This window comes from Equus przewalskii, chromosome 3, assembly GCF_037783145.1.
Source record: "Equus przewalskii isolate Varuska chromosome 3, EquPr2, whole genome shotgun sequence".
NCBI classification, from domain to species: domain Eukaryota; kingdom Metazoa; phylum Chordata; class Mammalia; order Perissodactyla; family Equidae; genus Equus; species Equus przewalskii.
Genome location: NC_091833.1, coordinates 114,543,157 through 114,559,176, shown reverse-complemented (window position 1 = coordinate 114,559,176; position 16,020 = coordinate 114,543,157). Strand labels below are relative to the sequence as shown.

General features: G+C 50.5%; 2 protein-coding genes across 5 annotated transcripts; one reads left to right on the top strand and one right to left on the bottom strand.

The window, feature by feature from the left end:
• Positions 1 to 630: 630 nt before the first annotated feature.
• BLOC1S4 (biogenesis of lysosomal organelles complex 1 subunit 4) lies at positions 631 to 2,018 on the bottom strand. The gene has a single exon (XM_008542014.2). It carries the CDS (start codon positions 2,016 to 2,018, stop codon positions 1,263 to 1,265), a length of 756 nt encoding a protein of 251 aa, XP_008540236.2. The 3' UTR covers positions 631 to 1,262.
• Positions 1,583 to 7,814, top strand: LOC103565851 (MORF4 family-associated protein 1-like). 4 transcript variants are annotated; one of them, XM_070613328.1, is made up of 4 exons: positions 5,613 to 6,442; positions 6,847 to 6,972; positions 7,161 to 7,440; positions 7,541 to 7,814. In XM_070613328.1, exon 1 carries the CDS (start codon positions 5,891 to 5,893, stop codon positions 6,272 to 6,274), a length of 384 nt encoding a protein of 127 aa, XP_070469429.1. In that variant the 5' UTR covers positions 5,613 to 5,890; the 3' UTR covers positions 6,275 to 6,442; positions 6,847 to 6,972; positions 7,161 to 7,440; positions 7,541 to 7,814. The 4 variants fall into 4 exon arrangements, with proteins under 4 accessions (XP_070469428.1, XP_070469427.1, XP_070469429.1 ...); XM_070613327.1 differs by adding an exon at positions 1,583 to 2,183 and having other exon boundaries at positions 3,820 to 7,440; XM_070613326.1 differs by having other exon boundaries at positions 5,088 to 6,442; positions 6,847 to 7,440.
• Positions 7,815 to 16,020: the final 8,206 nt, after the last annotated feature.

The following is a 16,020-nucleotide window of genomic DNA, read 5'->3' as shown; positions in this document are numbered from 1 at the left end:
CAGACTTTTCCTAATACACAGGGAAGTCAGAATAGGCCCACTCTATCAACCTCAAAGATCTATCTATAAACGACCCCAAGGCACCCTAGGCTGTGTGCTTATTTGAGGTCTGCTATCGAGGAGGACCACCTCATGAAACGTTAAAATCAAGATCAAGCGTGTTCAATCTACAAGGGAGCTTTCTGCAGTCCACATTGTCAGAGTGAAAGAACAAAATCCTCACACAAATGACTGAACTCTTCGCTTTGAGGGAGAAACAATGCTGCACAAAAGCAGGTATGGTCAGCTCTTCACGTTACCTTCTAGAGGAAGCGCTCCCAGGCCACTTTTCTTTATGCCACTCCTAAAACCACGTGAGCAACATGTCTATTTTCAAACAAACAAAAAAGGAAACACAGTCACGCGCTGCATAAGGACATTTTGGTCAATGACAGACCACAGACATCACAGTGGTCTCCTAAGATTAGCAGCACAGAGCCCAGGGTAGTAAGCTGTACTAAGTTCGTCTAAGTCCACCCATGTTCCCACAATGACGAAACTGCCTGACGACGAAGCTCTCAGAACACAGCCCTGTCGTTAAGTGACGCATGCGTGTCTGTGAAGTCCTTTACAGAAGGAAAACTTTTCCAATAAAATTTAAATTTTTTATTAATCCTTAAAATTTAAACCAAATGTTGGCACCCATATATACATAGATATGTTTGCTATGGACAAATTAAGATTGTGAGCTCATACTTTCAAATACAGCTTCAGAATTAGTTGCAATAAACCAATACATTTTCTCAGATGTATAATTGCCTTTGGTTTACAATCGATGATATGGAAAGTTTAATATGATGTTAAAGAATTTTCCTTCTACCCTAAAAATAAACAATAGAAAACTGAATCACTATTAGGACAGAATAGTAACAACGCTTGAAGGGCTCAGTAGTTTTTCTTAAGAGTATAGAAATATATAAAGCTTTAAAAGGTAATTGACCTGTAAAAGCCATAAAAATAACAGTTCTGCCACAGCGCAGTTAGGTTCATTCATTTTGCCTCCCCGATTCCCACCCCCGCAAGCAGCTTCCAGGTTAGAACTGGAAGAGACAGAAAATCACGCATCCTACGTGAAATAATGCAAGTAGTGACAAAGAGTGTGCAAAAAAGAAACTTTAAAATTCCATACTCCAACATCACGTCTGTCTAGTGATAGGATTTTCAAGTGATTTATTAACACTCGAGATAATCTCAGCGTCCTCTCGCAGCGTCGTCCGGCAGACTCAGACCTGAGGTCTCTCGCCGCAGCAGGGAAAGTGGTCCTCGGTCCGAAACAGGACGGGGGGTTCGTAGCCGGTGTGCTGGGGCCTGCTGGAGGGCGCCTTGTGGAAGAAGGAGGGCACGTTAATCGTGTGCAGCAGTTTCCTGAACGTACTGGGGAAAGAGCCCAGCTCGGCCTCCGCCCTGGCCACCTGCTCCTCCATCCTGGCCACGCTGGCGCCGATCATCCTGACGAAGGCCTCGAGTCTGTCGATCTTGCTGTACACCTGCCGCATCTCGGTGGCCTTCGCGTGAATGCGAGGCACGCCCTCGCTGACCACGTGGGAGGAGTCGCCGCGCAGCATGTCCAGCATGCCCACGAACTCGTCCACCCGGGTGAGCAGGTCCTCCAGGCTCGCGTCCAGGGCCTCGACCTCGGGCCGCGCCCCGGCTCCGGGCAGCAGGCAGGCGGCGTAGCCCGCGGCGGCGCGGCGCAGCAGCGGCAGGTCGCGGCCTGGCGCGCCCAGCTCCGGGCCCTCGTCCTCCCACGGCCCCGAGGCGCTGCTGTGGCTCTGGGACACGGTGCCGCTGTCCCCGCTCCAGCCGGCGCCCTGGAACTCGGCCTCCTCCGCCGGCTCCTCGCTCGGCGGCCCGCGGTCCCGACCCTCCATGGCCCGCGGCGGCCGGGATACCAGCCCCGCTTCCAGCCTCTCGCGCGCACGCGCACGCACAGCACGCACGCCCCCGCTTCCGGCCTTCACACGCTCATGGACGCACATCCGCCCCTGCTTCCGGTCTCCGCGCGCCCACGTACGCGCACGCGCACCGATCTGCCTCCGGAACGCTCACAATCACGCACGCGCGCTGTGGCGCGCGCGCGCCGTGACTCAAAACCCTTTTTAAAATCCGACGGTGTAACTGAAGTATAAGAAAGTGCATACATGGTAAGTGTACACGTTGGTTGTTTTTCACATGTCCGTATAGCCGTGTAACCATCCAGATCAAGATTAGAACATGTCCAAGCCCCCTGGCCTAGTGGTTAAGTTCACACACTCTGCTTCAGTAGCCCGGAGTTCACAGGTTCAGATCCCGGGTGCAGATCTACACACCATTTGTCAAGCCAGGCTGTGGCAGCATCACACATACAAAATAGGGGAAGATTGACAACAGATGTTAGCTCAGGGGAAATCTTCCTCATCAAAAAAAAAAAAGCAGCACCGATTTTGGGCTGGCCCGGTGGCGCAGCAGTTACGTTCGCACGTTCTGCTTCTCGCCCGGGGTTCACCGGTTCGAATCCTGGGTGTGGACATGGCACCACTTGGCACGCCATGCTGTGGCAGGCATCCCACATGTAAAGTAGAGGAAGATGGGCACGGATGTTAGCTCAGGGCCAGGCTTCCTCAGCAAAAAAGAGGAGGACTGGCAGTAGTTAGCTCAGGGCTAATCTTCCTCAAAAAAAAAAAAAAAAAGAATGTATGAAAGTTCCAGATGTTCTACATCTTCCTCAGCACTTGGTATTGTCAGTATTTTACATTTTAGCCATTCTAGTGGATGTGTAGTGCTATCATTGTGGTTTTAATTTGCATTTCCCTGTTGAATCATGAAGTTGAGCATCTTTTAATATAGTTAATGGCCACTTGGCTATCGCCTTTTGTGAAGTGCCAGCTCAAGTCTTTTGCCCATTTTTAAGTTATTTGTCTTTTATTAATCTATCGAAGTTCTCAATAGTTTGAATATGAGTTCTCTGTCAGATATATCTGTTGAAAATATCGTCTCCCACACTGTGGCTTGCCTTCTCCCTCTCTTATTGGTGAGTTTTGATGAATAGAAGTTGATAATTTTAATAAAGTCCAATTTATTAAACCAGGAAAGTTTTGAGAGTGAAAGGGGACACAATAATCACATCAAGACATGAGATGTAAAATCTTGGGTAAACCGTGTCATATGATTATTATGGACCATGTGGATCATATTCTGATCATTAGGGATCATATGTCCAATGCCAACCCTTGGGTAACAGATAGAAATTGAGACCCAGAGTCATGTGTTCAGGTTAACCAACTTGTCCAAGGCCACAGAGCAACTAATTGGAGGAACTAGGACCTAATTCTGGATTTGTCTGACTCCAAAATCTTTGGCATCAAATACCTCCATATACTGTCTGGTAATAATTAGAATACTATCACCACTTAGGTCTACTGGCACTTTGGCATTTGCAAAACGCTTTCATCCGTATCATCTCACTTATGCTTCACTCTTCTATCTCACTCACTCTTCCCTGTGACAGATATTCAGGCACGGACCACTGGTCTTTGTCAGACTGGAACACTGAAGCTCTGATGTGTGGCACTTGTGTAAGCAGGATCCCTCCAAACTGCCGCTAGTGTGGCACTGACAGACCAAGCCTAGAAATAGACTCCAGCCATTCCACAATGACACACTATTGGTACTCTCATAGGAAAATAGGCCAAGAGTTGGGCATTGTTTGAATTCAATATTGGATTATTAGAAAATTTAGTGCAAAAAATTTTGTTAAATGAATATTAAAGCAACATTTACTGGGCCCCTACTATTTTTCAGGCACGGTAGGTGGTGGAGACATAGAGATGACCAAGACCAGAACCTGCCCCCAAGGAGCTTCCAGTCTGGTAGACGTGCTTATATTTTAGGGAAGACGGCCTCGCCTCTAAAACATTCCCTAAAGTCCTACTGTAACTGAACTCAAGGGGCTCGTCTCTTGGTGAGTACGGAGCTGAAAAGCACAACTGGGGCTGAAGGAAATGAAGAAAAGTTTTATTGCTTGCGCAGGCAATAGAGAACACCGAGTACAGCTCCCAAAGAAGCGTCTCCGGAACTTAGTGTTGCAGGAGACGTTATGCACAAGAGCACGGAGGATATGTTACAATTGTGTAACAACTGTGCTCAATCAGGGCACATGTGTAGCAGGTGGACAGGCCATTACACAACGAGTTCAAGGAACTATTACACAATGAGTTCAAGGAACATGAACAGGTCATTATGTAACGGGTCCATGGCAACTTTTGGACACTTGGCTCTGGAGCAATTTGCAAGGGTCTTGCTGCAACCCTGTACTTTTCATTGTAAGATGGCAACATCTGCAAAAACGGGAACATCACCTTCGGAAAAACAGAACATTTAGTTTCTCCTTATCTGGAAAACGTTTGACAGCCCGTTTGTTATTGATCAGATTCTCAGTAACTCTTTCCTTCCCTGGTTCCCGGTCACACTGCTAGAAGCCAGACTGCCAGGAGAGGCTGGGGACAGAGTGCTGCAGGAGATCATAGCAGCATTCTTGCTAGGCTTTAAGCCTAGGGAAGATAAATTCCAAATGGGGGACTGGGAGATATGTGATCTGCTGATTCTCATAATCATTATACCAGATTGATTGTGCTGTGGAATCTCAGGCTGGAGGGGAGTATGTTATCAGGCATAAAGGTAAGGGGCTTAGGAAGGCCGGGCCCTTGCAGGAATGGAACACCGCCTGCGTACCTTGCTGATTGTCCTTAAGATGCGCCCCAAGTGAATGACTTGAGATGGGCTGGTGTGGTTCCGGGGGTGAGCAACAGAACCTTTGGACTTTGGCTTGCATGTCCCTGCAGCCATGAGTTCCTGCTATTGTACATGCTTGAGATTCTTTACCCGAAAATAAATATGTGGCGATCCAAGGGACCTCACCTCAGTCCTTGAGGCTGATGGTCCCTGTCCCATTGAATAATATAGATTGCGTTCTGTCTATTAATTCCGTCCGCCCCTTCGGCTGGCTGCCTAGCTGGTCTCGGCAGCAAGAGCCCAATCAAAAGTGGCCCTTCACCTTGGTTTACTTACAGTCCAGTGAAGAGATCAAGAAACTTCTGACCAGAACGACCCAAGGCAGGAGAGAGAAATCCCCCCGGAATGAAAGTACAGGAGTGAGGAGTGCGGACTACGAGGGAAGGGCCCTGGGCATCCGCGGTGCTTGACTCGAGGGCCTATCGCAGGAGAGGGAGCATGTGCGGTAGTAAAGAGCAGGGACTGTGGACCCAAATCGCTCAGGTTCAAATTCTGACCACAAGCACCGCCTTTAGTCAGTTCTTCATCTATCTCACAGGTTCACTGTGTATTGATACAAGTTAACCCAAGCACTTAGAGCAGTGCACGCTTGAACAGTAGCCTGTCTTATTCAAACAGGAGGGAGAGAGAATCGCTTTTACTTAAAAAAAAAAAAAAAGTAAAAGGCCTGCAAGCTTTCGCGGTGCTGGCGAGAAAACCGCTTCTAGCCCTCAAAGGCATATGAGAGAAGGGGGCGGGGCGGGGCACGGGAAGCGGGTGAGGGCGTGCGCGCGGCCGAGGCCGAGGACCCTTTGCGTGCGCGCGCCCGCGCCTCGGTCTTGCCGGAGGCGTGACCGTAAAGGAGCCCGGCCTGCTGTGAAAAGGCCGCAAACACGCGCGGGTTGGCTCTTGAGTCGGTGTTATTCGTTGCTCCGCTGTTTGCTTTTCTTCCCACAGCAGTTGTGAAGCGAAAAGGCGTAGAGGGAAACAGTTTTAAAAATAATTCAGGAATAGTACTGACAAGGGAGCGGGTCGCTTCGACTCCGCAGTAGGCGTGATCAGCCGTCCCCGGGAGGTGCGGGCTGAAGCGGGGGCCGGGGGCATGCGGCCCGTGGACCCGGACGAGGCGGACGCCCCGGAGCAAGTGGAGGTGCTGGAGCCCGAGGAGGACTTCGAGCAGTTCCTGCTGCCCGTCATCCACGAGATGCGCGAGGACATCGCGGCGCTGAGCCGGCAGCGCGGCCGGGCGCCCCTGCGGAACCGCAGCAAGCTGTGGGAGATGGACAATATGCTCATCCAGATCAAGACGCAGGTGGAGGCCTCGGAGGAGAGCGCGCTGAACCACCTGCAGAGCGCGGGCGACGGCGGCGAGGGCCGGGCGGCCAGGCGGGGCGAGCGGGCCGAGGAGAAGGCCCGGGAGGTGGCGAAGATGGCCGAGATGCTGGTGGAGCTGGTGCGGCGGATAGAGCGGAGCGAGTCGTCGTGAGGAGCGGCGGCGGTGAGGCGGCGGGCGCCCCACGAGCGTGATCGAACGGCTTCCTGGGTGATAGTGACGTCTCAGGAGTGCAGCCCCGATCCTCCTGCGTCCAGACTTCGGCAGTGGGCGGAAAGTTGGGGTCGAGAGGAAAATGAACGCGTGCTTGTTTGGATGGGGGTTAGTAGATACTGTTTTTTATGGCCCCACCTGTCCCCACTCGTAGTTAGAGAAAACTTAAAATAACTTGGGGTTTGTTTTTGTGAAACGTGAAAGTCAATTGAACAAGACAGTTGCGGGAGGTAGACCTGTCTAGGCACTGCGGAGGATGGGGAAACCAAAGAAAACCGAGGCCATAGAGTAAAATAGGGGAGGGTGAGAACACAGGGAAAGGGAACAGAAAAGTGTGAAGCTCTGGGCCTTTTCCAGTAATTTCCAGGTTTTTCTTGAAGGCAGGTGTGTCAGGACCCTGTCTGAAGGAAGTGGCCTTCTTGTGGGCGGTTAACTTTTTCTTGTAAACATCAGGACGCGGCAGTCCTGGGACTCAATGTCTCGATGGTAAATTTGTTCCACTTGTGCTTTAGGTTCACAGCTGGTGGCCTCTGCTCAACTGGTGAGGAGGGGCTGACCCCTCCAGGAAACGGAAGCAGCTCTCGTTTTCTCTACTCTGTTTGTATGTTTTTTATCCCCACCTAACAGTCTGCCTTAAGGTCAGTGTGTGGTGACCTTGATAGGGGTTTAGATTGTTAAATGTATTTGGTTCCTGAAAAATGACTTTTGTTTGAGAAATACTCTCGTAAGGGAAATGGGCCTTCATCAAAGGTTGTTTCAGTGGCCACATTTGTTCTTGTTACTCTGCTGGGTTTTTGAAATGTTGGGCATGGTCTTCATTTCGCAGTTACCCTGGGACCTGGTTGTTTTCTGGAAGTGTGGGGCACCTGAAGCCTTGGGGTCAGAATCCTCCAGCGTCAGAGGTGCAGTGGAAAGCACTACTTGGATGTGGCTGGGGGAGAGTGTGGGAACAAGACCGCCTTGGATAAGACTGGGCAGAACTAGCAGACAGCTGCACAGGGAAGATGGTCGTGCATCCATTTGGAACTTGAGTCATCTGTGACACACAGGAGGAGAGTTATGTTTTGTGGCGTATATTGTCTGCTGTTCATTTTGCAATCTGTCAGGTGAGTTTTTTAGACAACCTAGCGGATCCTAAATGACAGAGAAGTTTAAATGGAGAGTGGCGGAGTGTGCTTTACTCTTGTCATCCCCTCACGCGTGCAGGGCTTCAGAGTATCGCATCAGGGAGACGATCTGCAAAGAGCCGTGAGAGGCCCGGGGAAGGAAGAGGCATCATCAGGCCGCGTCAAGTCCCCTCTCCTTCACTGGGGTGGCAGACCCGACAGGGACTTGAGACCAAAGTCAGACGTGTTCTAAGTATTCATTTGCTTTGAAAAACAAAGACTTAAAAAGCCTTTTTTAAAATAAATTTTTTGTTCGAATGACCAAAGCCCCTGTGTGTGTTAATAAAAGAATCATGAGTAAATTTCTTCTAAAATGTCTGTCCTTCCTTGGGTGTCGCCATCACCAGGTGGGAATGAGCTGCTGTAGTTTGAGGCTCTGTGCAAGCCTTGAACTGCGAGGGAGAGCTACCTATGGAAGGTGCTCTGGGCATAAGATGCCAGAACGCCCCCGTCTTACCAGAAACAAACGTCAGCCCGTCCTCTGGGCTAAGCCCCTGCCTTACAGCAGCTGAAGTATGTTTAGTCACTCAATGGGGGTATAGTGAGCTTCATATGCGGTCCAAGGCACTGGGGACATACGGGTGAGACATGGATTGGGAAGAGGTGGGACAGAAATGGAAAGAAGCCACCGCAGCATTTGAGCTTGAGTGTCTTGTGGGAGCGTTGTTTTGTGGGAGACTCCCCCCAGCACTGCAGGGGGAGTCTGGGAAAGCTGGTCAGAGCAAATGATTTGGCTTGCCCTTGAAAGCTGGGCACAACTGGAAGTAGGAACGAGCAGAGAGCTCAGAGGCTCAGGGACAACTGGAGCAGAAGCCTGCTGAGCTCCAGCACTGGGGAGACGGCCAGGGCGCTGGACTGCAGAGTGCGGAGGCGCTGGAAGAGGGAGGAGATCTTCGCAAGGAGCTCGCTCCTCTTTGTAAGCCTCTCTTCCGGGAGGTTCTTCACCCCGAGTGTCCTTACTGAGCGCTAATGAGACTCAAAGCCACAGCACGGGCCTCGGGCCATCTCCAGAAGTGCTCGCTGTAATTGGACAAGAACAAACACGTGTTTGTAATGACAAGTGGAGATACATATTTTGGATTAATGTGTAAAATAGGCATTTTTATAATAAAGTCTCCAGGCGCAAAGAAAAGTCGTGTTTACAGAGGCTGTTTCTGGCTGTGCTTTGGACTCTAGCATCCTTGTTCATGCGCCTGCCTTTCTGGGCTCTTCAGTGGAAACAGAAACATGCTGAGCCACGGAGACTCTGACGCGCTGGGGAATGTTACTCATACTGCGTGCCGTGTGTGGATTGGTGGGAGCTCGAGTGAAGGCGAGAAGATGGCGCTGCAGAAGTACCGAGGGGGAACGAGTGCCTGACCTGGAGCCGAGGGGTGGGGAGGGCCAGCTAGGCTTAGGGTCCTGGGGTCAGGGCGTGGTATCTTTCTCTATCAGTCAGCCAGACTAAGTTAAACTACTGTGAGGAGTTCACCCCAGAGTCTTAGTGGCTTAAGACCGCCAGGTTTACATCTCCTTCGTGTTTATGTACACTGCAGGTTAGTTGCTCCATGTTCTTGTAATTCCAGGGCCTGGCTAGAGCATCCCCTCTTTGGGATATTGTGAATCTTGATTCAAGAAACTGTTCATTATAAACTACTTCAGTGACTTAGAAACATGGTTTTGGGGTGAAGAAGCTGAATACACACACATATGCGCACATATCTATATGCTATACACATATGGTGTGTATATAGTATATACATGTATTTTTCCCCTTGATTAGCTGACCAGAGATTATATTTATCCATAGGGTTGCATTTCATTTCGTCAGTATCCCAGGGCTGGATTCTAAGCCTCCTTCACATTCGGAGTCTTAAGAGTCTTCTGAACCGGTTTTGGTCCTCGGCGTTACTCAGAGCATTGTCTTAACCGGTGCTTGTGACGAAAGTCTAATTTAGAGGCACTCAGGAGTTTGTATTTCCTATTCATTTGAACTCATGCATTTCCCCTAATTGAATTACCTACCAGTGGAATTTATGCAGCCTCGCAGTTAGCTAGAAGGTTTGGATTGGCTTCTCTCAGTAGCTCAGAAAGTCATTAGTCTGTCATGGATGAGCCAGTCGTGCCCAGACGCCTCTTGCTGTGAAATCTGAAATTTTGTGTTCTCTTCCAAAAGATCTAGGAAATTCTATGACCTTCACTTGCATTGGCTGGCTTGTGATGCCTGCGTCTTCAATAATGTTTTGTTTCAGTACCTCTCACGGAGTTTTGTTTTTTCTGAAAGCATTTGAAGGCCAGGTATTTACATGGCTCACCATGCTACTTTTCTTTCTCTCCTGTATATCCAGGCCCTTTCAGCAAGTATGCGTTCTTTGTAGGAAGCCTCACCCACACTGATGCACAAGCTCGTTGAAGCATTACGCATGTATGAGGACCTAGTTAAGCTCGGGATATTCTAGAAAGGCTGGCTGTGAGTTAGATGCTGCCCGGGCCCCTGGGGGTCCATGAAAAAGCAGGCAGGAAGGCTGTGGGGAGAAGACAGAGGGCAGTGGGGAAGGGGTGTGGCTGGGTGTGTGGGAAGAGCCTGGAGGGCCCCATTAGGGGCATTGGAGGTCACTTGGGTGTGTGGGGCACGGCCACATGGACGCACCAACAAGAGAACAAAGAACCTGGGGGCAGCAAGTAAAGAAATCAGCTGCAGCTTCAGCCTCTCCCGAGCTGTAGGCACTGCCAGCCCAGCTGGGGAGAGGCGAGCTGAAGCCTGCTCAAACTTTACGTCACCAGCGAGGTCTTCCTCTACTGCTCTGTGGTTGCGTGGGGTGTCAGAGCCCAACTGGGGAGAGGAGAGCATCCACACGGGGACAACTCGGTGCAACTTGTCAGGGCCTGAGCAGCATGGTGAGGGCATCCAGAGGAGGCCAGTCCTGCGAGGTGACAGCCTGAGAGGCGAGGAGAGTGCACAGGCACGGGGCAGACTGGCATAGGGAGTCATAGCATGAGCAGGGAAAAAGGTTTCCATGCAGGAGAGGGGCTGTCGGCAGAGGAAGAGAAATATGAAGAGGAAGAGCACTAGAACGAACCAGCACACCATGGTATTGGTTTGAAATTGGAGGTATCTGTGCAAACTTGTGATTTTGTGTGTGTGTGTGACCATAGGTATAGATCTCTACATAAATTTATGTATGTACTTACAGATCTTCCCTAGTTCTGTCCATTGGGAGGGGCTAGAAGCAGTGACACCCCAATAGTAATGAGCACACCTGGTTCTCAGATCTTGGCTTCTAAATACCCTTTTCCACTAGAAGGAACTAGAAGTGCTTGGAGAAACAGTTAATTCCAGAGCTGGGGCAAGGAAAGTATAAGATGTATCGAGATGCCCATGCCTGGGATTGAGGGGTCCTAGGTCATATGACAGTACTCTAGCTGCAAAAGCATCTAGTATTTTCAACTTAAACGGGTTGATAGACTTGCCACCCATCCAGATGCATAAGTGATGAATTCCCCAAACATAAAAAAGGGATACAGATGTTGAATGGCTAAAACGAATGACAAGTATCCACTACTTGTGGTCATGGAGGCAGATACTGACTAAATATGGCTTAAACAATATGACTTTGTATCTCCCATAATTCCAGATGCACGTGGATCTGAGTCATTTCAGCAGCCAGGGATTTGAAATACCATTCACATAGGCTATGATATAAGCAGCACTCCCTGGAGGTGTGCAGTGGGGCAACCCTGCCAGCCACTCAGTGAGGTCAAAGGTCTTCTATGATCCTCTTCACTTTGTCCTCCTTATTGCACAATGGCTGCTGCAGCTCCAGGCATCACATCCTCACACAACAATGTCTAAGTCCTGGAAGGAGATGGGGAGGGTGGGTTTCCACAGCTAGGTGTCTTCTTTTTCAATCAGGGAGGAAAGTCCTTCCTAGCTAAGGTCATCATATACTTACATCATTTACAGTTGTACAGTTTATGCACTGATAGCTCTGGGGGATACCATTCATGTTATAGTCATTGTGCCTCGATAAAGTTCTCAGGACAGTTTTCCTGCAGATGCCACTACTGGGTCTTGAGGAACAGCATCTCTTCCTAATTTGCAGGAATGTACCCTGAGGGTTGGCTTTGGCCTTTGCTGGGAGCCGTGGCTACATCATTTGATCGGCTGTTTGACAGGGTCCAGCCGATTAACGCCGAGGGGTGCAGGGTCGCCCCTTGGTGAAGAATAACCGGCCAGCCCCTCACACAGTTCTGAAACCTGTGTTGCTTCTAATTGCCCTTCATTCCTTTTCCTTTCTTAACCTCCAGTTTTCACTCCTTTGGGTGGCTGCTTGGGAGGCACTACCTCCCGGAAAAATTAGATATAGTAAGAGACTGTGACCACCTGCAGGTAACTTTCAAGATATTTTTCAGTTAATTAACGGAGGAGCACACAGTCCCATTTGAGACAAGCAGAAAGGAATCCTGCCCAGATAAGATGTCGAGTTAGGTTTATGGCCTCTGTCTGGTTAATGTTTCCTTCTCCCTCCAGTTCTTTGTCTAGATATATGTATGCATCGTCCTTCTAAGTTTGTTGGTTAATCGGAGGATCAAGAAGTATCTATATATTATTCTTGACCTTCTGCTTTCTGTTAAAATGTTATAGAGGTTTTCTCCTAAAAGCAATAAATAATAAATAATTGATGAGTAGAAGGGCCGAGGGGTGCAGGGATGCCCCTCGGTGAAGAATGGCCGGCCGACACCCCTGATATTTTCTGAGTTATATGCGTGCTTTCTAGCAAGGTTATGTCTATACTTATTTCTGTTTTTTATTCTTAAAGATATATAGTTTAGCTTAGCTTTTCAGCCCTTTACTTTACTAACAAAATGATACTTTCTCCGGCAGTGTGCTTAAGGGACTGTTAGCTCTACAATCTAAAAGACAAAGGAATGCTTCCACCCACTAAAGGGCGCAAAAAAGTAAAGATGTTTAACTGCCCGCTGAGAATGCAGATAGCCCTGGGGATAAGACACCCTGGAGTCGCCTTTTGTTCCCATTAACCGTCTACACTAATGGCGTAAATGATTGAGGGAGGCAGGGATGGCTCCACCAGGATGCAACCAGACGGACTGCTGTCCTGTCCGGAGGCCTGGACCTTCTCTCTTTGATTTAACTTTACCATGAATCACAACAGACGCCTAGGTACCTATCTCCTTTAGCTTAGAGACAACAAACACTAGCTAATTGCGGAGAAGACTACCATTAACCTTATGCTCTACAGAATAGAATGCTAATAAATATTCTTGTGCTTGTTCTTTACTTCCTTATCTCTCTGAGAATATTTGTAGAACTGTTTCTGTACTAATCCTGAAAAATATATAAACGACACTTGTGCACAGTAAAGTCGGACTTGCTAACACCAACCCAAGTCTCACGTCCCCTTTATTTTCCCCTCATTGTGCCGACGCCGTCCATCCCTCAGGAATCTGGACTCCGCTGGGGCGGGACCCCGGCAGGCCTTGTTCCCAGAAGCCACCAGCAGATCTCCTCAGAAGTCCCAGTGGCAAAGGGAGCAAGGATCAGGCGAGGAGCCCACATTCCCTGAGTCCGTTTCTGCTGCATGCCTGAACAAAACCAGGGCTCCGTGACCAGGGAGGAAGAAGGAGATGGCAGCTGGAGGGGTGGCCACGGTGTCTGCCCCAGTAACAACCTGGAAACCAGGAGGCGCGGTCAGAGGGCAGGGTGCTCAAAGGAGGGGTTCAGAGACGGAGGAGCCCCGGTGTGATGACAAGATCTCCTGGTGGCCAACGTGAGGAGAGCAGCCATTGGAGACAAGGCAGTCAGGGATGGGGAGGCCCTGGTGTGGACTAGGTCATCCTGTGAGCACCCAGCACCATGGAAGGACTTGGGATGGGGAGGAAGGAGACAGGTGTCAGAGTCCGATGAGGTGGGAGGGGCGTGTAGCTGGGCAACAGGCGCTTCTGAGGGGCGGGGCTTTGGCCAGAGGGAGAGCAAAGGGCCCTGGAGAGAACATGGACCAAAGCACGTGCCGTGTGGGGAGAGACGTGGCTTCCCTTGACAGGCCTGCGGGAGAAGTGGGCACTGTCCTCGGGCGACAGGCAAGGAGCAGTGTGGGCCGAGGGCAGGGCACGTGCGGACAGTGGCTCGCCAATCCCTTGCCAAACCAGAGGCAGGTTTGGGGCCTGCGGGCAGGGCAGAGCGCTGTGTCTGAGCGGGGAAGGAGTGGTGTTCCGGGAAGCCGTGGTAGAGAGCAGCTCTTTAGGCCCCTGCTGCTCGGTACACTGAGAGGAGAGTGCAGGTGACAGGCCCGGAGAACTCACTCCTGCCTTTAGGCAGAGCCTAGTGGACAAGGCTCCTGACTTGCTGTGCTCAGCCAGGAGTCAGCCAGGCCATGGTGGCCCCTGACATTCTGGAGGAGGTGCAAATGCACCATCCTTGCTCAAGGACAGAGCCTAGGCAGGGAGCAATTCTGCAAATCAGCAGCAGGGGTGCGGGCGACAGCCTGAGGGCTGGGACAGCCACCGGCTCCAGGGTTGCTTCTCCTGCTGGCAACAGTCACAAACAAGACAGCTGGGTTCATCTGGGAAACGGCCGCCACTTGTTTCCCCAAGCATGATTTGGAGAAATACTTGACTTGGGTTAAATATTTCACTTTTTAAAAACATTCTGGAAGCAACCCAAGTGTTCCTCGATGGATGAATGGATAAGCAGAACGTGGTGTGTCCATACAATGGGATATTCTTCAGCTTTAAGAAAGGAGGGGATTCTGACACATGCTGCAACACGGGTGGAGCGTAGAGACATTGTACTGAGCGACAGAAGCCAGTCTCGGTAGCCACATTCATAGAGAAGGTAGAGTGGTGGTCACCAGGTGCTGGGGAGATGTCGAATGGATGTGGGGCTTCATTTTCGCCAGATGGAAAGGTTTTGGAGACTGGCTGAACAGCAGTGTGAATATATTTAATACCAGAACTGTACACTTAGACATGGTTAACATGGTAAATTTTATGTTATGTGTTTTTACCACAGTAAAAAAAAAAATTCTCCTTTGACCTAGCAATCCTAGGTTAAAAATGGCATCTACTTTTGGAAAATTATCTGATCTTAAGGCAAAGCTTTGTGCATGAAACTATTAATTGTAGCATACTTTTTAAAAACAAAAATAGGAAGGCCTACGTTGTTCACAACGAGCAAATGTTGGCGCCCTCGCGCCCGTGGGCTCCGTGCAGCCGTTGAAACCTGCTGCTTGGACAGCGGTCAGGCCAACCGGGGGAGACCGCCCTCCGCAAGTGGGAGCAAGGAGACCCGACATCCAGACATCCAGACAGACGGAGGGGCCGCCAGCCTCTACACTTGATTTTACCCCGTTTTCTTCTTGGAACAAGAGGTGTGGCATTGCAGAAATAATGAAGGTATAAAAGGCTACTCCAGAGAGAAAAAATGCCGGTTGGACGTGGCTTTTGCTTCACAAGGATCTGAAACCAGGTGCCCCCCAGGGAGCTGAACTCAAGCGGCGACCGTGCTGGGACCTCTGCATCCTCCTCAGGGGCCCCTGAACGGAAATGGGCTGACAAGACCGCAGGAGGCTGGGCTCTTGGAGCAGGGATCTGCTCTCCAAAACAGACATAACCTCCCCGTTGGGGGAAGGCGGGGAGCCGTGATGAGGTGGAAAGAGTTCCAGGGCGACCGTGCACTTGCCAGAAAAGGAACCTTCTCCAAAGCAGGGCATTTCATGGACGCCATGCTGTGGGATGGCAATAGAAAGACTGACTGATGGTGGGCCCTGTTGTCTCCATGAGGAGGGGCTGAGTATTGGAAGGACCAAGGACGCTTGAAGGAAGGGGCGCGCTGCTCTTCTGCTGCTCCTGTGGTCTGGGTTCTTGGTGGGAAAGCACAGAAACCTGCCCTGGGGGTGATTCCGAAAAGACTTCTCTGCTTTGAGATAGTGAGCAGTACAGAAGCGCCGAGAGCCCTGGAGGGCTGGGTTCAGGGCTGCGTGCCTGGACACTCTCCCACGGCCATGCTGCACAGGCCTGGAGAGTTCTCCCGGTGCCCCTCTTTGCGTCGATTGCCGGACGCCACGGCTGGGGGGTCTGGGGAACCCAGGAGGTTCGCAGCCCAGCTGCGAGCGAGGCCGGGAGCAAGGGCTCTGCGTTCGCAGCACCTCTATAGGCCCTGCTTCCTGCCACAAATAAGCTGGGCAATCTGTCATTCACAGGATGGTGACTAATTTGTGAAGTAGCAAGAAAAAGAAAAAATGCTTCCCATTCTGGTCACACTCTCAGCTCCCCCAAGTCACGTTAACTTGACTTTTCACGCTTTGCTTCAAAGTGTGTATCTGCTCCTGTCTAACCTAACGCCACTCTCCCTAAAACCCTGTGCCATCCCTTCCCCAGCGAGGGAGAAACCCAGCCTCGTATCAGCGTCTCACCACCAAGTGCGGGACCCCCAGCCATGCCCATTTCTGCTCGGTGGAAGTGTCTTCAGACAGGGGAAGGGGCTTCGACTGCTGGGAATTCAAACAGTGATAGGCGACCCCA

Coding starts and splice junctions, on each gene's coding strand:
- BLOC1S4 (XM_008542014.2), bottom strand. CDS start 2,018: ATGTGCGTCCATGAGCGTGTGAAGGCCGGAAGCGGGGGCGTGCGTGCT.
- LOC103565851 (XM_070613327.1), top strand. CDS start 5,891: ATGCGGCCCGTGGACCCGGACGAGGCGGACGCCCCGGAGCAAGTGGAG.